Below are 26775 nucleotides of genomic sequence, written 5' to 3' on the forward strand. Positions count from 1 at the left end.
AATAGAACATGTCTGACAAAGTTAAGCATGCTTAAAGAGCAGGTCATATGGGTTTTTGAAAAATATCTCTTTTGCAGATTATAACATAGGTATCCTTAAAGGAAAACAGACAACAAAGTTTTTAATCAAAAAAAGTGCATGACAAATAAAGATATGGTCTTTCAAAAGAGAGAGTTGATTCTGAATCTCCTTTACTTCATTCAATAATAAAGTCTTTAGTGTAGCACAAAGTCTTTGTAATCATGTGAAATCATGACATTTGAAATCGCTGTTTATTTTGCTGCACTGGTAGTTAAAGGGTTAATGCGGGAGAGACGAGCGAGTTAGTTTAGGCTGGTGTGCCTGTGATGCAGCTGTTCTGCGTTCTGATTAAAAGTTAAGATCTTTTGTTCAACGTTCTTCAAACATTACAGTAAACATGTTTTGGTTTACAAACTATTGTTTCATCCGTTAGTCATCTTAGCACGGCTTATGTATCCACCATTATTATTTTAAGTGTTCACAGTTTAGCAGCTAAACTTTAGCTGTGTGCACTATTACGCTTGCATACGTTTTTTTGTATTTTATGTCATTATAAGAACGGATTAGAGCAGAATATTATTGTTTTATGCAAAGGTGCTTTGTCAATGGTAGCACTTACTAATTTGCTCAAGGCTTATGGAAGGGAGGGGTTTGCTCCGAACTTGCATGGAACGCATCGTTTCGAAATCATTGGCAATTGACTCTAATATTAAATGTATATTCTGAGAAAATTACAATGTTTTCTGACCTTAGATGTATTTTATCCTGTTGTAGATGACTCCAATACAATATTAGGACATTTTAAAATACCATATGACCTGCTATTTAAAGAGCAACACATCATGCCGTGATCTAAAGGCTTTGGGACTCCAGTGAACCACAGTCCGAGCCATTATCCACAAATGGAGAAAACTTTGGAACAGTGGTGAACCTTCCCAGGAGCGGCCAGCCAACCAAAATTACTCCAAGAGTGCAATAACCACTCATCCAGGAGGTCATAAAAGAATCAGAACAACACCTAAAGAACTGCAGACCTCACTTGCCTCAATTAAGGTCAGTTGTCTCAAGACTTTTGGGCAAATATTCTGTGGACAATTGAGATTTAGACCTTAAACAGTACAATCATGCTCTAAAACCTTCCAGTGTGAATAAATTAAAACAATTCTGCAAAGAAGAGTGGGCCAAAATTCATCCACAGCGATGAGAAGGACTCATTGACAGTTATCGCAAACACCTGAAATGTCACACACCAGGAAGCGATCGCGCCCTCAGATCACTTGGACGTGGTTGTGTACAAGAGGTAAAAATGATACAAATACTTTTCGTATTCTCACACAAACCTCTCGTTTCGTGTTGTAGGCCATCAATGTGTACTTACGATGGGGAATTGTTTAATTTGGACTTCTCTGTGCATGTTCTTTGAGGTGGTGATCATAGACCTCCATTATATGACTGACAGACAAGAACGGTTTGACCTAAAAATATCAAAATTGAAACTACTGCTGGAACAAAGACACCTACATCTTGGATGCCATTGAGGTAAGCTAAAACATACCAACATTTAATTTCAAAGTGAACTATCCCTTTAATAAATGAAATCAACTGCATTTTGTATTTACTCAGGTTATCTTTGTGTAATATTAAAATTTGTTTTGTGTGATAGTTTTTGACATCACTAAAATCACTGGCAGTGTGGAAGGAGCAAAATCTACCGGGACACACTACCCGAGTACTTTCCGGAATCACAGTATGAAAGTGGCTTAAGATTAATCTAGGTGATTGGAAAGCAAAAGTGTGGAGAAAAAAAGGGAACTGGAAATGATCCTAAGCATACAACCTTTTCTGTAAAGCTTGGTGGAGGTGGTGTAAAGGCATGGGCATGTGTGGCTGTCATTAGAACTCTTAATTTTTATGATGACTTAATGTATGATGGCATTAGCAGAATGGATTTGAAAGGGTACAAAATCATATTGGCTACCAATATTCAAGAAAATGCCCCAAACTCATTAGAAAGCACTTTATATTGGATCAGGACAAAGACCCAAAACACCCGGCCAGTTCAGTCTAGGACTGTTTCATTGCAAAGAAATGCAAAGTCTTAGATTGCCCAAATCAATCTCCAGATTAAAATCCGATTGAACATTAATTTCACCAGCTGAAGAGGAGACTGAAGACAGAAACTCCCCAAAACAAGCAACAGTTGGAATTGGCTGCATTAAAGCTGTTTTTCAATGCATAAGACCAAGAGTCTGGTGATGTCTATGGGTTGCAGACTCACTGCTCTGATTGCATGCAAGGGATCTGCAACTAAATATTAGCTTTAATTTTTTTACTGCCTTAAATTCAATTCTAGCCTTAAATTCAACTGTTCCAATACTAATGCTCACATCAAATAGTGGGATGAATGCTAAAAGTGCTGTCTTTTTTATTTGGTAAAATATGCATGTGTCGAAAGACCTAATAATAAAATGTGACATTCTGTAGTTTTGTCACATATTCGTCTTTTAATCATATTTGGAAATGTCTTGACTCCACAGCATAGAAAGCAATTTTGTCATTACTTATGGAGGCCACTGTGTGTATATATATATATATACACACACACACACACACACACACACACACACACACACACACACATATACTTTTTAAAAAGGTCTTTTTGTGGAGTTTTGTATTGGAAAAGTTTTCTTTTCAGCTAACATAATAAAATATGATTTCTTATCAGACAAATAATACCATGCATATTTTTTTCTATATAATTATTGTTATTGTTGTTATTATTATTACATTTGTTGTTTCCATCCAATTCCAATTTCAAAAACAAATAAAGCCTTTTTTCGGGCAAATTAACTGAGTACTATCTGTGCCAGGGGCTTCGGTAACACAGGATGGGTTTTCACTCTTAGCATCTCCGCTACAAGCTTATCAGCTTGTGACATGTATCTGTCCCATTGCAAATTCACATTAGCCTACAAAAACATTTGATCTGACATCAAAACAGTCCCCTTTGTGAAGGCCATGAATGCAGTAATGGGGTAAATGGAGAAACTGTTACACTGTCTCCATTGTCTTGCGATGCCCAGGATTAGGATTTTGGGAAATGACTGTCTGCTACGACCAAGCTTCCTGTTTAACGCTTCATGAAAAAAAAAAAAAAAAAAAATATGACAGAGGAGCTGTAAGCATTTGCTCAACACAAGTCACTGCTTTACTGTGGCAGTAAAAGGAAATGCTCTGTAGCAAAAGCAAAGCTGCCATCCCCCGAGGAGCAGCATTAAAAGTAACTCTGACAGGCTGGAGAAGTATGGTGTGCCCAGGATTATCAAGTTACAAGAGGTCTTTCCACTTGTTTTAGTCCTCTGAGGTAGGGCATGCTCAACAATTGCCAGCGTAAATTGATTTAGAAATGCACCACAAGACAACAATTTTATTTACTGTGAAGCGTGAGCAATTTGAGCTGTACTAAAGAGAAAAAGCAACTCTCAGGGTAACACTACAAATGCATATCATTTCCATTATAATAAGGCTTTTTATGGCTGAAAATCTTTTGCAAAGTCCTCACTCACATATTACACAATGCTTGGGAGATTATAACTAAAAACCGCCACTTATATCAAGCCAGACGGCAATAAATCTTCTCTTTTTCCAAGACGCCCACTCGGCGCAAATAGACCCAAACTCCTTGAGTCTGTAAAATGAGAGGAAGGGAAGTAATCAGCTGGTGGTGCTCGCTCAGGTAGAGGTGACTGACATTGAACTAAGCTGGAAGTGGAACCGCTTCCAGGCCTGTGATGCACACAAACTCTCCCATCTGCAGATGGGACGCTGATGACATCATTCCCAAACACCTGCCTCTGATATCAGCATTATCAGAGGCAAATAACTGTGGTGCCAAACACCTCAATGACGAGCCACCCTCTCCCATCTCTTCAGGCTAATGTCTTGGGCTCGACAGGACAGCCTGTAATAGCTGCAGCTGGCGGGCCGTTAGCACTACTGAACACAACCTGCTTTAAACAATAACAACACTTCAATTCTTCTATAGCAAAGCAAAGCTTTGTTAAATCCCAGGCTTCAAGTGCCACTGTCATTGCAATTATTGCCTGGACTTTGAAAAATCCAGCTGTCAGCCCTTGTTAAGGATTAAACATGTGCCGAACACAATTCACTTCCTGTGTTAATAAGACTAGTACTATGAAAAACTCTCAGTTGAAGCATATAAAAAAAAAAACAATTAACCCTCTATTGCATGATTATTGAAAAAACAATTTTGAAAAAGACATTTCTGATTAACTTGTCTTGCATAAAATGGACCTCATTAGTAAAATCAAACACACACACAAAAAAAATAATAACAAAAAACATTTTTTGGAATGAGAGCAATTTCCTTTTAGGTATTCTGTGCAACACTTAAAAGAAATGATTAAAAAACAGGGTTTTACTCGTTTAAATATTTGTGAATTTTTCTGAGAGACTTTTCTTTTATTATTCCCTTTTTTAAAACAATGTCAAAATCCTAAAAGAACAAAGCTATTAAACTACATTATTGCATTAAAAATTAAATGGCAAAAAGACTGGTGTTAAATAACTAAAATAATAACTGCATTATAGTGGATCCACATCCACTACATTCATATACATGCCACTGTCACACAGGGTTGCTTCGGGGCAATAAACATATTTAAGCAATTCCTCAAAACATACAAATAATTGATGTGCTTCTAAATGTTTTAAAATAAAGCCTACTCACTAAGAAATATGAATCATATTTTTGAAGGATGGGGGGAAAAAAATCAATGAAAATGCTTTAATGAAGCTTTCCAAAGCAAAAATGTGCACCATCTACATCTCCAGAAAAATACATTGTGTGACCAAAAAAATCATCCCTTCATTATTACCCATTTTATTACCATCAACTGAAGAAAACCCAGAGGCAACATTGTGCAATAGAGGGTTAAAAGCTTCTGTCTCGAACAAAACATCAAGCTTCTTTGAAAAGCAAATGCATGTGGAACTTGAAACCCTTAAGTCACAACACAACATTACGCAGCTGATTACATGTAGACATCAAGGGCTGGTTGTCCAGACACAGATTAAGCCAAGACTTAGACTGATATTGAAAACTATCCATTTGCAGTGTTTAAGACTATAGATTTAACTGTCTGGGAAACTCTGGTCTTATGGATTGCTGTTTACAGATGCAGATTAAGTTCAAGTACGTACCATATACATAAAGGATGTAATCATCATAGGCTTCTCCCACTAAGTTAGATGCCACACAGCGGTACGTTCCGTTGTAGGACTTGTTAAGGTTTTCGATGAAGAGATCAGAGCCAGTAATCACGGCGTGGGAGGGGAAATCATCATCCACTTTGAGCCAGTTAATTTGATGAGGCCTGTAAAACATCAGAGTAATCATTTAGTGCTCAGTGTGAAAATGCTCAGACGGAGGCATAGAGGAGAGAATAATGTGCTTTATTCAGGAAAACTTTAGCACTGCTGTAAAATCAACACCTGTGCAAACAAATGAACATGATGCTATCAAGCTCAGCTGCAAAATCTTGTTTTAGTTCACATATGGACTGTTTCTATTCTTTTATTATTACTGGACTAAATTTAATTATAAAAGGAATGAAATTTTTCAATATCTAAATATACTACAATGTTAGTATCTATCTATATATATTGTGTGTGTGTGGGCATTTTTTTGTGACATATCAGGACACAACTCTGTATAATGACATGGGTATGACACAGGTATTACAAGGAGAGGGTGACTTATGAGGACATAACCCATATCCCCATTTTCCAAAATGCTTATAAATCATACAGAATGAGTTTTTTTGAGAATGTAAAAATGCACAAAGTTTGCTGTGAGGGTTAGGTTTAGGGGTAGGGTTGGTGAATGGCGATAGAATATACAGTTTCTACAGTATAAAAACCATTACGCCTATGGGATGTCCCCACTTTTCACAAAAACAAACATGCGTGTGTGTGTGTGTCTATCAAAACAACAAAACAAATAGAAAATACGTATCACATCTCAACACCAAACCATGTACATATTTGCATACCTGTCTGTCTATCTGAGTTATTCTTGTTATCATTTATTATTATCTGCATGATAAAGCAACCAAACAAATTCATGTGAAATGAGTAAAGTGGCTTGAGGGCCCAGCCTTGGACTCACTGCGGTTTTCCGTTAGCTTTGCATGTCAGCTCGAGATTTTCTCCTTCTCTGGTCAAACCCTCAGGGAATTCCACCACAATCTGCACCTCTGGTTTATCTGTGCATTGGACACAACAAAGACACAAACACAAACTAATTTCCAGTTGCACTGCAGTACGTTGATCCAGCTCGGTTCCCTTATTGTATTGTATCTATCTAATTATCATTCTAAGGCCACATACCTGCCTCTCAGTCTGATTAGAAAACATCCCCGGCAGGTTTGGACATCATTTGTGGATTCACATTTACGTTCATGTGTATTATGCATTCATGCTTAATACAAAGACCTGTATAATGAAGGCAGCAGATCTTAGCTGCTCTTCTTAGCTTCACTGTTCATGCTGCACTATATTTTAAGTCAGCCTAAAAGAGTGCGAACATGACAGTACGTGATTTTTATAGCCTGGGTAAAGCGTGTGAGGAAGGATGACACTGCTATGAATTTAAACAGTCAATTTAACAGTACTGTAAAATGTTTTTTCTTCTCTTTTATCTATGTTAGTCAAAATGTCAAGCTGTTACAGTTGAGCTGATCCCTCCTGCCTTTTCTTCTCAAAGGTCACCCTGAGCAGTCAGCTATCTGAATAAATTAATATTCTGCCAAGATTACAAAAGGGTAGGTTAACCTTTCCAGGACTTCCCGTGCCACAAAAAAAAAAAAAAGCGTGCGGCAAACGCTCTTAATCAATGCATTATTTGGCGGACAGCATTTCATGCTTATGCATAACAAGCAAGGGTCTGTTTTAATTAAAGCAAATGCCTAGACCTCCGCCGGGTTAAAAGGAATAGTTCACTACAAAATTGAATTTCCGCCATTATTGACTCACTTGATTTCTTTCGTCCAAAACCATGTGACTACTTCCTCTGTAGAGCAACTAAAAATGGACTGTCTCAAATTTATAGTGACCACTGACACATAAGCATAAAAAAGCACCATTAGAACAATCCGTATGATTCATGGACTATATTGCACATCTTCGGAGTCCACTTAATATCTGGGAAATATTTAACCTCTTATTCAAATAATCATCCGCTCCAGTGAGCTGTGAACACTGACCGGTATCACTGAGTCAAACTGATTCATGAACAAACGGTTCAGTCTGAAAGAAATGGTTCACTGAAAAGAATCGGATCACTGAAAAATGATTTAATCACTGATCTGAACTCTGTTATCAGGTTATAGATCACAGGAAGGGAGGAGTATCAAACAAACAAATTTCAGTGTGTTCTTTGCATAAAGCTATCATGTAACACAGCTTAACAGCTGTGTTGTCACTAAGAACTGTCATTTATGGAAGACAGCTGCATGGAGATGCTAAAAATGAGAATTATAGGCCTTAGTCAGGCTGATTTTAACAGGAATGAAATGAGGCTGTTAGGGACTGAATTACGGAGCATTCAATGGATTGTACTGTTGTTTAATAGCATACCGATTGTTTAGCTGACTTGTATCTTTCTGAAGAAAAACTTTTAATAGACAAAAAAAAAAAAAAAAGTTGTGAGTTGGTGAAAATTACATGATCAAGTTTACTCAAAAAATAAAAATTATACTATTAATTTACCCTCATGTTGTTCCAAACCCATTGTTCATCTTCGGAACACAAATTAAAATATTTTTGATGAAATCCAGGAGCTTTCTGACCCTGCATAGACTGCAACACAACTTCAACATTCAAGGCCCAGAAAGGTAGTAAGGACATCATTAAAATAGCCCATGTGAACTCAAATAGCCTATTGTCACAAACAGTAGACTATTTTAACAATGTCCTCACTACCTTCTGTGCCTTGAATGTTGCGCAGTTGCATTGCTGTCTATGTAGGGTTCTCAGATTTAAACAAAAATACCTTAATTTGTCTTACCGGTTTGGAATGAGTAATTAATTACATCATGTTCTTTTTTGGGTGAACAATACTTTTTATATAGTGTGCTATTGTAAAGACAGTAAGTCTATCCCTCGTTTTCATCTGTATTAAATTCAATATAGCATCTAACCTGACTGAAGTCTATTCCTATAAGCAAATGTCTAGACTTCACTCATGTAAATTTGTAATGTGATTGTCAAATTGCTACTTGAAGATGCTTAAAATGATTCCTTTTTTTGTTCCACAAACAAAACAAGTGTAACATTAGTGTGAATAATTTAATTACTATTAAAGCGAACTATTTTTGCCTAGGCCTCACTCCTGTTCATTTCCTCATAAACGGTCTAAAAGTTTAATAAGAGATTCTTTAGTTCATTACAATGTCAGTCAAATTGACCTCTGCATGCAGGTGGGAAGATTAAACTGAAGCTATTTAACAGCTGAAAGTTTTCTCCTCATCTTGAGATGACTCACACTGCACTTCCAGGTATTTCTGGGCCTGGAAGTCCTTCACGGCTGGGTGGTCAATGATGCAGATGACGGCCACTCCATCGTCCTCCTTAGAGACGGTGAGCCTGAGCCGGCTGGTGACAGTGAACATCCTGTCGTATAACTCCTCGACAGTCGCCTCACCTGGGAACGGCCGAAAGAGTGACATGTCAGCCATAACAAGCGAGCTCTTTCCATCCCGGCCTGCTCATAATAACACGGTGTCACCAAGAGAGGGAGGAGGGTCACAAGGAATGATACCGTCACCTCCAGACAAATTTCACATTCATTTATTGTGGGAGACAGGTCTTTTGAGTGCACACCGAGCAGTCATGCTTAATACAGCGTGTGTAGGGCACATCCTGAGCCACATGTGTGACATCCAAACATCACAGCAGGACATAAAACACAGGGTTGCATGACAGTTTGTTCACCATGTCAAAATTAAATGCTTTTTATTGAGGGTTTGCCACTTGGATGGATTTATCGATGACATGAGCTAGACTACTGTTAACTTTGCTAGTCCAAGGTGGTTTAAACTGGTATCCACGCTTGGCCAAGTATCTGAATCTCAAGATCTCATGGCAATTCATAACTATTCAAGTTTTGGTGAATTGGTGGGAAAATTCATTATTATTATTATTTTTATTTTTTTATGAGCTGAACATAAAGCACATTTTTGTACTATTTACACTGTATGACTCAATGTGAAATATCCACCTCACAAAATAGTTGTTTTCCCTTGAGATTGTGTTGAGTTTGGACACATTTACTTTTGTTCGGCAAAATTTCCATGGCCAAAATACTGTCAATTCAATAGAAATCTATGCAATTGGGAATTTCGCTTAAGGGCGAAAGATTTCCTCATGCAGATTTTGCAATGGGTTCAAGTTTTTCACTCAAAACCATCATGTAGGTTTTCAGATTACAATTTACCCTACTTAAAATGTAGCATAACCATTTCAGTGTAACAGATTGCATTTGATTACTTTCTGATTACTTTTCTAAATGTCTAAAGAATGCTTTCAACTGTTAGTCACTTTGAAACAGGGTTAACCTTACAATAGTACTCAACACTACCTACAGACTCTCAAAATACTTTAGTACTTGAATTAAGATTATAATTATTTCATTTAAAAGCACATCCAACACAAAATCTGACTTTAGAACCTCTTTTTACTTTAAGATCATTCTGAGGTTAAATACAGATTAAAATAAAAATAAATAGTTCAATAGCTATAATACTGTTTTGAAATCAAATAGTTGCATTTGTAAATGCAACATAAATGTAAAATACATAAACGTAAATATCTCAAAATGTCCTTTCAAAAAAGTCAAGGTAATTTCTAGTACTGTTGGTGTTTTTGTGCACCTGTTTCTAAACTCTTTTGGAGGGAAAATGTCTTTATCTGCCCTACAGAGGTATTCACACGTTGCAGGTGCTGAACTTAATAAAGAGCCTGTTAATTGCTGGCCAACAAAAGAGGATGCATTTGCAGATTTGGCTCCAATTGATTGCAGCAGGGGTGTAGAAGGGGGGACATGTCCCTACCAATATCCAGTAAGTGCCAAACTGTCCATGGCAACAATTTTGATCAAACATATATTTATATGTTTTTGTAATTTTTGACTCATCTGAAACGCCATGCTATTGATGTTACCTAAGAAGTTTTATTTAGAAAACTGTGTGCTTTCAAGGAGGTGCATTTAATTAATACAACGCCGCAGCGCCATGATCAGCACAATCACAGAATTTTACCCAATTCAAGACAGCAGTCTAAAACAGTTAATACAGAAGTTCACTTCAGGAATTAACACAGTTGCATCGATGAATTTGAAGTTTTGAAGGTGTTTGACAAAACAGAGCAAATGAAAAGAGAAAGCGCAATCTATGGCTATTATTAGCTCCCTATATAAAGCATACAGACATAAAAATGTTGTGCGGTAAGATACACAATCTTCCAGTCTAGGATAAAGTCATTATGAACATTAACAATAATTTGGGAGTACTTTATGTACTTCATGGGAGTACAATGTCAAAAGCAAACCTACATCCTTGGATTGCAGGTAAAATATTCTGCTTCATCCAGGGCTCTTTTTGTCCTCAGTGTTTTAAAATAGTCCTTTTTGCTTTCTTAATGAATGAGAAACTGCTTCAAACGATTCGGGCTGTGAGCAAAATGTCTGAAACAGGATTTGATTGTTCAAATATTGATAGGGAAAATGTAACAGCGCTACCTTGCTACTTAAAATTATAGCTTTGTTAGCGATGCTACCATCTTGATACTAAGAAATGTATGAAGTGCATAGCTATATGAAGAGACCAACACTGCTGCTAAGCAGTTTAGCTAAAACAACAAAAACATTTATAAATAAAGAAATAAAGATGAAATAAAAAAATAACTATTAGATTAAAAACTGAATAAGTATGTTTAAGTACTGATATCATGATTTTATATAACACGATAACCTCTATGTGAGTGATATCGTAATAGTAAACAGTAAAATGTACAAGATTAGCAGTACTTATGATGGATGGTCAGGACATGTGACCATGATGAATTCATATGAAGCAGCTCTGAGGTCAGTAGCTGCCTGTAGGGTAACCGCCCATCATGTTAGCCCTCATCCTAAGACAATTTCTAGACTCAAGGGCATTGAGCTAATTGCAGCACAGGGTATGACGGTTTACTTGGACCTAATGAAGTGGGAAATAATTACAGCTTGGATCTGACCTATAGCTCATCTCCCTTCTCGTCTAAAAGCGCATGCTAAGACACTGTTACAAAAAAATGCATCAGCTCCTGTACACCAACGACAATTTGAATCCTGATATTATGATTGTCTTTCAGTTCAATAGTTTTCATCAAGGATCATACTAATTTTATAATTGATTAATTCTCAATATTAACTAGCTGATTATCTGCATGTCTATTATTAACATGTTGGCTGTTTATTAGTACATACTGTATAAAGCACATATTCTGCATGAACATATTCTACATCCCTACCCAATATCTCAACTTAACAACTACCCTACTAACTATTAATGAGCAGTAAATTAGGATTTTATTGAAGCAAAAGTCGTAGTTAATGGTTTGGTCAATTTATGGTAAAACATTTGCACGCAGTATATGATCTTTGGTAAATAAAACAATTATTTTCTAAGGTTGAGTCAAAATTTTGCTTTGCGCTTCATAATAATATCTGCCAAAGCTTTACAATCGATGGTATTGTAAGCAATGTGTAATGACAACAGAGATCATGTGGTTCAGAGTAACACAGTCATTAATACCTTAATGTGCGTTTTCCCAAATCTCTTGCCTTAGGCCACTGTCTGACTGCTTTCACTGCAGTTAATGAAGCTGTGATGTTTGTAATCCATAAACAGTTGACACATCAAACTTCGATGCTGTTGAAATGTGCCATATCATCTGCCATGTTTGCCTCTGTTTCCCCAGGTAGTCTATCTGAATGTTATTCAACAGTCCCACCCTGCTGTCTAATGGAGAGAAGCTGTTTAGAAGCACATTAACCAGCCTGCACATTCACTCGTTTATGCCAGCCCGCACTGCCTTAACCAGTGAGAACTAATATGTGGGCAGCATTTTTCTGAGTGGGAGGCAAACAGTTGGAGTTCATTCAAAGCTACTTATTTAAGCTTGACTGAAAGCACCAAAAAAATCCTCTTTCAGAGACCTGCGTATTGTGATCTTCTTGTCAATTCACCGGATACACCTTTTGAAGGCTTAATTAAAAGTCATTACCAAGTCCGAATCTAGAACGTGGTGTGCTGTGTGCAGATCAGAGGCATCAGTAATCACAGCAGACTTATCTGAACAATCTTCCTTGGATCGGAGTCAGACCTTGCAGTGGTTGGTCTCCTTTCATCCATTTGATGGTGGAAGCAGGTTTGCTGCCCATGGCGGTGCAGGTTATCTCCGTCTCGTTCCCCTCGCTCACGATTTCCTCACGGGACTCTAAGATTGGGTTGCCTGGTGGAACTGGCAGAAGATCAACAGCAAGATTAGAGATGGTGCGACAGCTCTTCAGCGTCGGGTCAATGTTTTTTATCTGTGTTCTCGCTAAAGGGAAAAACTGTTATTTTACTAAGATCTGCCAATGACTTTCGAGAACTGAAATTCAGTAATAAAGCACACTGTGGTGGAAAAAGGTGTTGTTTTCCTCAACCTTCTATCTGAAAATATCCTATAGTCTATGTTTTGGTTTGGATGCTGGTCTCCAGCATTGATTTCCGGTGTGCCGGTGTCCCCACCAGGCATTTTAACAAGCTAAACCAGCAAGACTTCCTTGGTTCCTCACAAGGTTTCTACCTCAAACCACCTAAACATGTAAAGGGGTTGCCACTGTCGCCTGTGGATTCCTCAGTGTGGTTTTGTAAGGTACTATTTTTGCAGAGCTTCTGTGGAACATTATGTGTTGAAAAAAAGTACAACCCAAATATATGAACAGAGATGGGTAGCTTACTTACAAATTGTAATACATTACTGATTACATATCACACAATGAAAACTTTGATTACTTGTTCTTATCTGACTTGTTTTTAACTTACCATTGAATGTACCATATTGATATAAAAAAGCAAAGAGAAAGAAAATATTAGATTTTTTGAAATCAACAGCATAAAATGCATTATGCATTACATTAAACCAGGGTTTAACCCAAAATAGTCTTAGAACTGCAGAGAGTTTATAAAAAATCTAATCATTAATTAAACACTAAAAATATAAATATTTAACTTGTTTGACAATTAAGTGGCATCGGACTGTAAAGATGTGAATATGTTGTGAAATTATTGAAATATTAACTTCAAGAAAATATTTTATGTCAAAGTTATTTTGGCTGACAAAAAGGAATTAATAGGAATCAGTAAATTATCAATGATTTACTGTCATTGTGTGAATAAAATGTAATAAAAAAGTAACTGAAATCTGATTATGAAGTGTAATATTAATATGATAATAAAATATAATATTAAAATGTAATATTCTCTAATTATAAGTACTTGGTTTTTTGGAATCTGATTATGTAAACCAGATAACATGTAATAAATTAAATACATTACTACTATAACTATATAAAATGCACATTTTACATTTACAAGTTTTACATTTTATTTGTTATGCTTTTGAAAGAACTCTCATATTATTACCAAAGCATTTATGCTATCAGATAATGAAGTAATAAAAAGTAATTCATACCTGTGATACAAAGTTTCAGCTTCAGTGTCACATGATCGTTCAGAAATGATTATTACTTTCTGTTTAGATGCTTAAAAAACATTTCTTATTATTATCAAGGTAGATTTGATAATATTTTGTGAAAACCACTATTCCATAAAAAATGTGGTAAGAATTTTTTTTTTTTTTTACACAAACTATTTTAAATAAATGTATTTTTATTATTTTTTTATTTTTTTCTATAACAAGAAATATTTTTTTTATATTTTCAATAACAAAATAATCACAGGTTCCACAGATATATGTATCAAGCAACATTACCGTTATTTTAAAATGTCAGAATATTTCACAAAATGATTGTTTTCACTGTATTTTTAAACAAATAAATGCATCTGTGCTGAGCATCAGATACTTCTATCAAAAACCTGAATTCTTAAATATTCCAAGCTTTTGGCATTTGTATGGGAGAAGGGGGTGGAGGGCTGATGAATAAATTGCCAACAGCTGAAAATCATCTACAGCTGGTTTAAGCAGGTTTTCTTCAGCGGGATAACAAGCGTGGGTCAAGCTGGACTTCTGGCTGGTTTTAGTGGGGTTTTGGGCACTTTTTAGCTGGTCAGGATAAAAACAGCCAGCCAACTGAATACCATCTTAACCTTGGTCAAGCTGGTCAGCACTGGTTTTAGAGGGTGTTTGGGTACTTTGGGTTTTGGACCAGCTTCATCAGCTCAATTAGGCTGATGAACAGCACAGCTAGATTAGCAACAGTCCAAACGGTTTCAGCTATCTCTGAAGCATTCAGAGGCACATGCAGAAGCATTTCTATGTTTTGATGGTCTCGTTGTGTATTTGGACAGTGCCAGACCCACTCCACCAACTGACAAGCTGTTTTACTCATGTCTCACTTCTTCATAGCACATTAACTCGTATGGTGCTTTGCTGATGGCACTAAAGCGTCTGTCGCTTACGAGAGCTGCCGTTTGAGGGCTCTTTTTCTAATATCTTGCCTCATGCTTTCATGTCCTGTGGTTAAGAGTCCATGCTGTGACGGAACGCATATCCTCATAAAACTCATGCTACTTTAGAGAGCACTCAATTCCATTCAGCTCTCCAGGATGTCCAAATATGCCGCATAATAAACCTCTAATGTTAGTGTCATTCAACGCAAGAGGCGCACAAAGCTCACTCCCGAATGGCTCGATGTAGCCTTTTCAACATCTAAGAGGAATTCAGTCAATACGCCTGCCAAAAACGAACAACCAATATCAATAGAGCAACATCTGTTCCTTTTTGTTTGGCTTGTGTTATTGGAAACGGCATGAGAGTAATTGGTTGATAATGTGTCATGGTGCGATTCAATTAGACAAGTTCAATTGAGTGAAGGAATCAATGAGGTAAATCGATAATCTGGATTTTATCATTCTGAAGGAAGACGTCATACCCAGCACAGTGATGTCTGCGTAGGCTTCTTGTGGAGGATCCGTGTAGAGCTGGCACACGTACCGTCCCTCATCCGAGAGTGACACGTTGGACAACGACACCAGCAGCTCGTTGTCGGAGAAGTTAACCAGCTGAAACCGACTGTCCTTCAACGCTGAGAAAAAAACATAAAGAGTGAGGCGTACAGACGTGGGTGAGTAGGAAGCAGACAAATCAGTCGTGAGTGTGATGCAGTATAACAATAGCTCAATAAACAAGAAGTTCACGTTGAGAAATGTGTAAGATGAAATCTGGCCGGTCTGTTTGTCTTCCTTTATCCGCCCACTAAAACAGCTCCTAACAGAATCAAAATGTTAAGCTTTTTCATTCTGTACTGCTCACTTTCACTCTGTATATTTCAATGCTTTCGGGTTTTGCGTTTCCCTTGAGAAACTTTGTGTTTAAATGTAATTTTCCTCTCATCTCAATTTTTTTTTCCCATCACCATTTCCCCTCAGGGATTTCAATAAAGCAACAGAGTATAAAAATTGTAATGCTATACAGTTCTATAAAAATACTTAAAGCCTTCCATTCGATCCATATATATAGAATTATAATGACATTTCACCTTCCAGCATGTTTTGTAGATCAAATTTTTTAAATTAAATTGGAAAAAAATGCATATTATTTCAAACATAAATTAGTTTACTAAAGGCTTTTATTAACAAAAAGTTCATGTCAAGAAAAGTTTCAGGTGAAATTTAGCCATTTTGCTTGTTAATATTTATCCCCACTCTTAGTTACCTACTAAATAAAAAAGTAAAGCTTTTTCACTCAGAACTGCTTACTTTCACTCTGTATGTTTCAATGCTCTTGTATTTTGCAAAGGTTTTGTGTTTCCCGTAAGAAACTTTGTGTTAAAATGTAAGGGTGCACTCACACTAGGCACAGTTGCCTTGAACCAACCCCTAGCGCAATTATCCGGTTCATCCGGGGATGGTAAGTACACCCTAATCATTCCCTCTTGGGGACTTAAGATAAGTAAATGTATATTATAATGGAAATAAATAAATAATACTAACAAAATATTTAAATAAAATAAAAAAAATAATGTTTTAGAAAAAAAAAAAAACTTTAATAGAATAGAAAATATATTTAAAAAGTGTTCAATTTGATCCATATAAAAAAGAATAAAAACTAACTTTTATTACTTTTCAGTGTTATGTAGCTTTATTTTATTTTAATCCATGAATCAAATTTTTAATATTTGATTTACTATTTAAAAAATATAGTGTATTCGATTTTTTTAAAGCATCATATTGTTTCAAGCCCCTAAAAATAGCTTACTGAAGGCTTCAATAAACGAAAAAAATATATCAAGAAAATTTTCAGAGCTGTTTTGAAAGTAATTTTTTTACCTATTTTTATCCGTCCAAAAACAAACAAACAAAAACAAAAACACTAACAAAATCTAAAACTTGAACTCTGTATCGCTCACATACTCTGGTCTGGATAGTTGCAAAGATAAAGATTAAATAACGATTATTAGCCTACAGTATGTTTTACAAAAAAAAAAAAAAAAATACTATTTGAGTCTTTCTACGTCAATATCTCATGCTTAATTAAATGTATTACTTGATGTGTCAATGTAATTATTTGTGAAAATAATACTTGCGATTTCTGAGTGATTTTTTTTGTTTCGTTTTTTAGTACTTTTGGAACTCCACTCAGCCGATCAGATTAGAAGATCAGATCTAACTATATAATACTATATCATGAAGTTCTTGAGAGTTTCATATAAATGAGCAAACTCAAAAACTACGCTCAAAGTTCAAGAAGTCTCTCTAATTGAGCAACTCCATCAGAAGTTTAAGACCTTTGATGGTGCATTTTAAGAACCTCTTCTTAATCCCAACCCTGAACCTGGGAAGCATTTGTAAATCTCCTTCCTAAGAATAATGATGAGGCCAGCTTGTTTTGAGCAGAGGGATGGTGGGCGGGGAATGAAAGGCCTGATTATCTTAGAGCTCGGACTGAATCGCAATTGATATGGGGAGTTTATGCACTATGCATCAAACAGATCTATGACTTCAGATTTAAGGTAATGCCGGAGGACTGTAATTTCTCTACATCAGTACAGTACATCTGTAGAAGTATGGAAGAACATGAAGGATATAAATCTCTGCAAAGCAAACCTGCTCATGAACGGGGCTCATTAGAACACATTATAAATTCTAAAGCACCATAGTCCGTAAGAGGTTGACAGTGAGTGAATCTGATTGTTCTGTGTCCCAGCTGGCTCGAGATGCTCTTCAGCTGTCCTAGCCCGCTATCTCAAATTGACACAAAGATTGGAGAATGAAAAGAGAAGGGGCACAGGAAATTATATGTAGCATGTTAGATTGAACAAATACAAATTGGATCTTCTTGCAAACGGCACACCGTATATCTTCTTATATTGATGGAAATGCAATAGGTAGAAAATACTGTCTGTAATAAGCATATATGGCCACATACTGTATAAACCGTTTTGCTGTCATCTAGGAAAGGAATGCATTGTAAATACCACTTTTTTTTGGGACATTGTCAAAAATATATCTTAATAAGCACAGTTAAAGATGCAGAGCTCATAAAGGGACATGGTGACAGAAAAAAAATGAAAGGGAAGGGACAAGTATTATAGTTTTTCACAAAACTCCCTGAAACACGTGAGTGGGTTTTAAGCGCCATAATGTTTCAGGCCCTTTAAAAAAGGTTCTCTCGGTGTAAAAAGGCTCTTTATTTCATCCTAAAACACTACATGGAAACAACAAGGAGAACAACAATCATAAATAAATACAAAAGTAAAAAAAAATAAAACAAAACACTACAGTGCTTTTTAGTACTGCAACAAATAGCTTGAAGATGAGAAAAGTGGAAACATATTGAGTTCTGCAGTCAGAATTGTGCTTTATGTTACTTGTAAAATATACTTGAACTAGCTGCATTGCATCTGTTAGATGCTCATAATCCATTTAATAATAGCAGAACAATACAAACGTGGTTATTAACTATATAAAATATTAGAAAGTGCCAAATATGATTGAAATAAATGAGAAATGGGACAAGTTGCATCCCAAGGTTCTTTAATATTTAGGGGGAAAAATCATAAAAACACACATTTTCCTTTAGGTGAGACCTGTTGTACCCTAATAATGAAGTCATGAAATTTTAATGCCTGCAATGTGGGTTACATTTTTCCCAAATATCCCAAGTGAATGAAATTTCCTAGGAGAACAGGAGAATAACAGTAGGCTATTCGTACAGTAGACGCTATAACATTTAATCGTATTCTAATTAAGTTCATTTGATTGTACTGAAAAGGAAGTTCATAAAAAATATCTTTGAGCGCGGAAATGTATTTTGTAGCGAATATCATTAAGTCTTGAGAAAATGAAAAGGACAGTTTTTCCAAACCATCACTGTTAAAGTCACTGTTTAATTCTAAGTTGCTCTTTAAAGGCTTATAGAGCAGCTCTAGCATAAGTGACAGGAAATGAGAATAGCGGTCTGAATGTAATGTGATAAAACCTAAGCCACCGCTCCACGGCGGCAACAATAAACTGCCACCGAATCATAATGCTAATATACAATGAAGCGCACCGTGCAATATATCATCGGCCGGCATCCACAGGTGCATGCTATATGCGCTAAGACACATTCACATTCTTGTGTCATTTTGAATGCACAGTGCCAGCCATCTGTGCTGAAGGGATAAAACTATGAATTGTTCAAGTGGTCATACTTTCCACAAACAGAGCTGGCAGCCCAGTAAACATTAGACGGAATAATACATTACAGCATTAAAGAGATTGAAGGCTGAGCATCCCTCCAGTCACATCCATAGAAATAATGTCAGAGCTTGAGGCGAGAACACTCACTCTCCCTCTCTTTCTGTCTATCTTCCTCCCCTAAACCCCAACCCATATCCTGCCTTTCCCGCTCTTGCAGAACGTGCTGATCGGAAAGCTTACGTCGGGTGTAACTGGCGCTAAAATATGCCCATTGGGAGAATTAGGTACCACAAGCACATTAATTAAATTAGATAAAGTCATGACAAAATTCCAACCTGACCTTTCATCAGTGTGTTCGAATGCTGAGACGAGTGAGCGAGCGGAATTATAACGCAACGTAAATGTGTTTCTAACTCCAACATTCAATCACTGTGTTTCTTTGAAGGAAGGGGGTGTAAAAATAACCCAGTTTCCCCCGGAGCTATGAAATCTTGGCCGAAAGGTCGAGTAGAACTGGAAAAAAGCATTACCGGCATATGGCCGTGCATAAATAAAGAACAAGCATTAATCCAACCGAGAACATAAAACGTCTGTTTTCACAAAGTACGACGCTGTTACCAGAGTATTACTTCAACATTTACTTGTCAAGAGGAACAAGACATCTTCAAATACTTCAAACTTCCTTGAATATTTACTCAAACTGCAGGATACGGGATCCCGCAGTGAAACAGGCCAGCAGCACGGGTAAATTACATTTGAAATGTCATGTAATACCTCTGAAAACGGTGAACTGCACATGCATCTCAGATCACCTCAGGAGTGATTCGTATGGAGAATGCTTGATAGGAGGGTTTGAGGAGGTTATCCGCACACATTAGCTAAACTAGGTTCGGTTCACGGGTCAGACCGTCACTTAGCAGCTCATCAAGGCCCTTATTTAGCAGGGAAGGCAAGATTATATGCTTTGCATGCAGAGCGCCGTTGGGCTTCTAAACAATCTCAAGGCTAGAATCTAAACGGTCCGCTCAGAGGACTCTAATCAGCCTGACACAATTACACTCTGTCACTCAATTATTGAAAAGGACTTTGTCAACAATGCAATGCCTTGTTGTTCCTTTAAATGATAGGAGACGTGCTTGGTTATGCCGAGGTGTCAAATTATGAATTTGCATGGGGTTGCAGGGCAGTTTTGGTGCGTAAAATCAGAATGTTCTGCAAAAAACAATGCAGGCTTTGGGCGGATTATGACATTTTCTGCCGAAACATGAAGGAGAAGTCAGTACTGCTTACGTCTAACGTCTCTGAAGTAGATGGTCTGTCGGTTGGGGTTGAGCAGTTGGATGACGGAGTCGTCGTTGTCTTTTACCTGGCAGCTGATGATGGCTGTCTCGCCCTCGACCACCGAGACATTATTCGTCACCAGGTTCTGACCCTGTGCTGTAACCAAGAGAAAACACAACACTTACAGTACAATACAGAGCAACAGAAGCGTGAATCCCATTCGTTTTCATCATGTGGAATAACATGAAAACCTTTTGAGAAAGAAGTTTTGAAATGGTTGATTGATGACGAAAGTCAGTGTGATTTAGACTTTTTAGATTTTTTTTTTTTAACCAACCAAATTCGTAATGAAGGACTGCACTACCCATAATCAGAAAATACACTGTTTCTATGGAAACAATAATAGTGACAGATATGACCAGCAAAAACTTGCAAAATAAATAATTAGTCCCTGTACACACAAAACACATGATTTGACATTAAATGTGATATTCATATATTGAATTTATATTTTATCATTACATTTAAAAGGTTCTTTTAAATTACATAATTTGAAATCGGTTTTAAAAAGTTTAAGTATACAGTCTTTAAAAGCCTTAAATTTTCATATACTAATTAGCTTAAAATTCATGTTTGCCATGCTGTGATTGACCTCAAAGGCCACTGCTTTGTTTTGTTGCTTTTTTATTGGAGAACTTTCTAAATCCTTATGGAGAAACTTAATAAAAATATTAACTTCCAGAGCCATGTTCTTTAAAAAAATTGAGCATCACTGCCATACCTGAATAAGGTTATTATATTACATTTGGCATGTCTTATCACAATCTGGATTGTAATTACAATGCAACACAATTTTTCTCATTTGGCTGTTGTCTTGCTATTCAATGAGAGAGGCAATCATGCCACTCTTTCTTTAAGCACACACACACACACACACACACACACACACACAAATACTATTACAATTCAGATCCTGTTTCATTATGCTCTGGTATCATAAAATTGTAAAAGTTGAGGCTAAAGCTGAATAGATGACTGCCATGATAATGCGAATCCTCATGAGCAATCCTTTGAATACTGATGTTTTTGCATAACACATGCATACATTTCCAGGGCGTGAAAGGAACTAAGAGTGACGTGGAAATAAATGTAACAAGCAACAACATTTGAAGAAGCATGTAGACGTCGTGCAGGCGCGCAGTGTTAAGATGTAGCGGCTGGGTTCTCGGTTTGGACGTATTGATTTTACAGCATTGTGTGTTTGTGGTGTGTGTGTGTGGAACACCCCGGGTACAAGACTGCAGTTCTCAGCAACCGAGAGGGGAAGGCTGGTAATTGCTGCTCACGGCAGAACTTTATCAAACCTCTCCATCTAAACACAAGCTGATGGAAGCTGGCAATCAACAGCGGCTCTCAACAGCATAATACCCAGACCCGAAGCTCTGCAAACACACAGGCAAGAACAAAGTATCTGATACACTTCACTGCAAGCCAGTAACAGCTGATAATTAGAGGCTGCATCACTCCCTTATGGTTTTCATTCAAAATGGGGATCCATTATACCTTGCAGGTGAAGACAGCAGAAAAGCAAAAGTCACCTTGCTGTATATTTATATCCACAGAGAGGCATAAAAAATGACCAAAGAATGCTTTTAAACACTTTATCCTCGCATGCAGAGTAAAACACTACTTTTAGTGCTGCCATGAGACCACACGATGCAAATTTGTATGGTTGAGCAATCAGACTCCTTCAAGCGCTCATGACATTTACAGAAACCCGAAAAACATCTTAATTTCCCCACTACAACTGCGTCCAGCTCAGCCCCGCGTGTCCCAGTCAAGAACAACAAATCGGCGTGGAGAAACAACACATTTAGCTTGTCCTCCCGAGTTGTGAATGTTAGGGATGAAAAAGCATCGTCCACTCCATGAAGGAGCATTAGCAGACAGGCATGCTGGGAGTGTTTTTGAGACCACAGAGGTGCTGTGCTGCCACAATGTGAGGCCGTGGCAGACGCTAAACATCCGTGAAGCCAAGTTTCACGCTGCCACAATCACGCCAAACAAAAGAAAAGAAAAAGCACTAGCTGGAAGGTCTGACTGGAACTGAAAAGGCTCATAAGAAAGAGTTTCAGTGCATGTACGTCGAGTAAATGCTACTTCTAAATTCAGCTGCTTTTGAAATGTTATGAAGCTGTGCCACATTAGCATCAGTGTTGGGGGTAACGCATTACAAGTAACTTGAGTTACGTAATCAGACTACTTTTTTCAAGTAACTAGTAAAGTAACGCATTACTTTTTAATTTACAAGAAAATATCTTAGTTACTTTTTCAAAAAAGTAACGCCAGTTTCTTTGTTTTTCCATTTATTGACTGACAAGTCCCCAGTCCTCATACTGAGAGAAATCAGACGTACAGAGGCGTTGTGTGCACTGTGTGAACATGATGTAGTTCTAGACTAAATGTGAATGTGTATTAATTCATCCTACTCACAAAAGAATTTAGTTAGTATTCATCAAAATGAATTAAAACAGTGAAATACAAACTTAAAATACGAAACAAACCTGAAATAATTAAATGCTAATTAACACAAATGTATCTAATCCCATTTTATTAACTTTGCTGCTGTCCTTTGATGAACCAGTTCAACCATATTAATAAGCAAAAATGACTTTAGATAAACTAACAATTGTGCTTCATTGTTTTTTTTATTGCTGAAGAGTGTTGAATCTTCTTCTCCTGTGTGCTACTGTACAGACGTGAATTTACTTTTCCTTCAGCCTGAGGTTTATTCTTTACACTTTTTGGTGTGAAAGGGCTTTTACATTTGCTATAAATAGAACTTCTTATATTAAAAACAATCAAGCCCTGCTCATATTTAAAAAGTAACACAAAAGTAACGTAATGCATTACTTTCCATAAAAAGTAACTAAGTAACGTAATTAGTTACTTTTTGGGGGAGTAACGCAATAATGTAATGCATTACTTTTAAAAGTAACTTTCCCCAACACTGATTAGCATAAGTCATGTTACACATGGCAAATGCATCATTTAAAGGTTTTACAGATTGATGCTGGAATGTCTAAAAGTGAGCTCCCAAAAAGTCTTTGGACAATCAATGATATAGTTAATTTAAGAAGTAACACTCTGTCATCATTTACTCACCATCATGTAGTTCTAAACCTGCATTACTTTTTTTTTTTTGTATCTTCTTTTGTTTTTACAGTTACATTCAACCTACTAGTCTCAAGTTGAATGTATGTATTTTTTTTTTTTTTTGCTCACCAAGTCTGCACTGATTTAATCAAACATATAGTAAAATCTGTAATATTATTATAATTTAAATATCTAAGGGTTTTATAAGGGTTTTCTATACTGATATATTTTAAAATCTAATGTATTCCTTTAATATAACTTATTATCAATGTTAAAAAAGGAGGTTTAACATTGTTGTGGTTAAAATCAAACCAAGAACATTTATTTGAAATAGAAATCATTTGTAACATTATTAATGTATTTAACTTTTTTAATAATTTAAATACTTGCTGAATAAAATATATTTAATTAAATACAATTTTATATTAAATCTTACCCAAAATTAGTGTGTCATGTTTTTTTTTGTTTTTTTTAAAGGTTATTCAGAAAAGACTGTTTAGAATTAGTCTCAGCCTCAGATGTCACACCCACAGACCATTGGATAAACGTCTGATGCATACGAGACACGAAGCTGGAAACCCTTCAGGAGTGTCGAAGTCTTCATCGGATTGGTTGAATTCTACAGGATTTTCGCAAGACGTGTGTGTCATTTTTTTTTACGTTCCACCTGGAAACAAAGATACCATAGTGCCAAACCTCCTCACGAAAGAAGAAAGCAATCGTGTTTACAACTGTGACGACGAGCGCTTATCAGAATCAACTAAACGTTAGATTTCCAAAAGTATTTGAAATATTGAATGTTTGCAGCATAGAATCTTTAAAATACGTCCGAGAGTTTTATCACCGGTCTGTTATTATGGCCACGTTTTAATGCCTCGAAATGTGACGATGAACGAAACGAACTGATTGGTTGTTTGACATTTCAAGTCTGAAGGTCTGGCTACATGAGACTAAAATAATATTGAATATTTCATGAGCAGTAAATTCGAATATTTTCTGAAGGATCATGTTACACTGAAAACTGCAGCAATGACTGCTGAACACAGGAATAACTGACATTTATTTTAATTTGTAAAATATTTTCATAGTATTACTGTTGTTAGTGTATTTAAATTGCACTGTATTGTATTGTTTCTGTTTGTATTGTATTATTTGATCAAATAAATGCAGCGTTTGTGAGCATAGGTGGACTGTGTGGTTGTCAAATATCCATCGATAGCAAATCTGACAAATACTGACTTCATACATTCACTAAAAATCCCCTTGAGACTAGTAGGTGTAAAAACCACAGCAAAAAGCAAAATACGTTGTGAGAAATATTCCAGCAACATTTGACATTTTCTATGTGGTGGACTGAACTTCATACATTTTTAAGTGTTCAAACTTTTTGTTTTGTGCTTCAACTTTAAAAGCCAAAAAACAATGATATGCACACACACACACGCACACACACTAATATCCAACTCAATGTCCGTGTTAAAAAGAAACTACGCTAAACTATGTTATTACAAAGAAGCTCTGATGAACCTGTAGGTGAGCATGACAGATAGACTGCAGTCACACAAGCATGTTTTATCTTTGCAATTGCAGTCTACCTCATCTACAATGTCACCTCAAGCCAGCCAAAATGTGATTGGCTAAAAGACTGATTGTGATTTAACTCATTCATTTAGCCTTCAAGGCCGTGACAGTCTGGTTCAGTTCTGCCCCATAACCCCACCAAGGTGTCCATCCCTCACATTTACAACTAGCTCTATCTCTGACCTCCCCCTCAACAGCACTTATTATATAATTATTGCTTAAAACCAAGCGCGCTAAACACCATAGGAAGGCAGCTCACTAGATTTTGGCACACAGCCATATACATGAATGGAATGTAAATGTTCTTTATTATGAATAAGCTACATAGTAGGTGCCGGAGGATTACAGATTGAGTCACATGACTCGGAAATGTAATTAACTCATGTGAAGTTTCATGATAATAGCATATCTTTCATTCTCAAAGCCTTTTTTAAGAACAGATCCCATGGGTAATATTTGCATTTCCTGAAGCGAGAACTTCTCAAGGTTGATGCACATGAAAAGGTACTCTGGGAATGTGTTTTATTAATTTTATGTAATATTAGTATTATTAATTATTATATGTGCATTTTAATGCGAGAGTTGACTTAATAATTCATTTAAAGAAGCAATTTTTGGAAGGTTATTAATGGCTTCTTCACTTCAAATATTCATTTTTCATTTGCACTTCCAAGTCATGGCTGCTTGCCAACAGGTTGACGTGAAACTGTCTAGAAACAGACGATGGAACGCAGTTGTTAGGCAAACATAAACCTGTCCAACAGCTGTTTAGACTGCATCCTTTCCTGTCAGCCAGAGAAACTGAGTGCAGCTGGGAAAGGAAATAGCTACTTTTCTGTTGAATGCACAACTTTACCATCTCAGACGTACCAATTCACAAGCACACGGTAGGTTTGAACTATGCCCCTATTAAAGGAAGTTTTGAACCGGCTTTGTCAGAATGGCATAGGCATGAAAGAATAACTGATTCACTGACTGCAGATTGTGGAGGCGTGCAAGTGCGGTAGTGAACGTCTTTGCATTGTGAAGAAGTCATCTGAAATAGATTACACGTCTGAATTTAAACTCATCTGTATAACTAGAAATTTTTCTTTTATGCCTTTTTTCTTCACAAAACGGTTACTGCCTTTACATCTGTTGTGTTTCCAGGTTCTTCTTCACTGTGTGAATGTCACAAAGCCTGCCATGAAAAAAAAAAAAAAAAGATTTGAAAAACAAATTATATTCTGCAAAAAAAGCCTATTTTTAAAACCATTAAGATTTCTAAAATTGACATTATTTCAAGAACATTTTTACACCAAGCCTCATTACCATAATCTGTCCTGATGTTACCTTTGACTATTCCTATTATGTTCAGTGATAATTTTCTTTATTTAACAGAGTAATTTTAACAGTCAACAGTCAGTTTTAACAGTTGAACAAAAGTGTTGTACAGTGAAAGCAGAAAAACAGCCAGCAGAATAAGTGTATTTGCAATTTATCTCTATGAAATTTCACATTACGTTAAATATGATACTGAGGATCTTTTATCTCATTATGCTAATGATAATTGAAGGACATGTCATTAAATAATGTCACAGTGCAAAAAAAAAAAAAAAAAAACAACTTAATGGTCATAAAAGAAGCATAATTTAAGCAAATTGCATTATTTTATTGTGGTGATAAATTGACTGTGACATTTTTTCACCAGATTTTGTAAGATTCAGGCTGCTGCCGTTGATGTGTTACACCGTGTTTAACCGCAAAACAGCAGAAGCGA

General features: G+C 36.4%; 1 protein-coding gene across 3 annotated transcripts in view; it reads right to left on the bottom strand.

Moving 5' to 3' along the window:
- The window catches only part of LOC113115165 (cell adhesion molecule 1), a 154354-nt gene that overhangs the window by 35331 nt on the left and 92248 nt on the right, over positions 1 to 26775 (bottom strand). For all 3 annotated transcript variants that reach the window (XM_026282522.1, XM_026282523.1, XM_026282520.1), the window contains 6 exons: positions 20289 to 20435; positions 15248 to 15400; positions 12472 to 12609; positions 8591 to 8749; positions 6215 to 6311; positions 5248 to 5420 (listed from right to left, as the gene is read on the bottom strand). In XM_026282522.1, the coding sequence (XP_026138307.1) occupies positions 5248 to 5420; positions 6215 to 6311; positions 8591 to 8749; positions 12472 to 12609; positions 15248 to 15400; positions 20289 to 20435 (867 nt within the window). The remainder of the gene's footprint in view (positions 1 to 5247; positions 5421 to 6214; positions 6312 to 8590; positions 8750 to 12471; positions 12610 to 15247; positions 15401 to 20288; positions 20436 to 26775) is intronic.

This window comes from Carassius auratus, chromosome 15, assembly GCF_003368295.1.
Source record: "Carassius auratus strain Wakin chromosome 15, ASM336829v1, whole genome shotgun sequence".
NCBI lineage: Eukaryota > Metazoa > Chordata > Actinopteri > Cypriniformes > Cyprinidae > Carassius > Carassius auratus.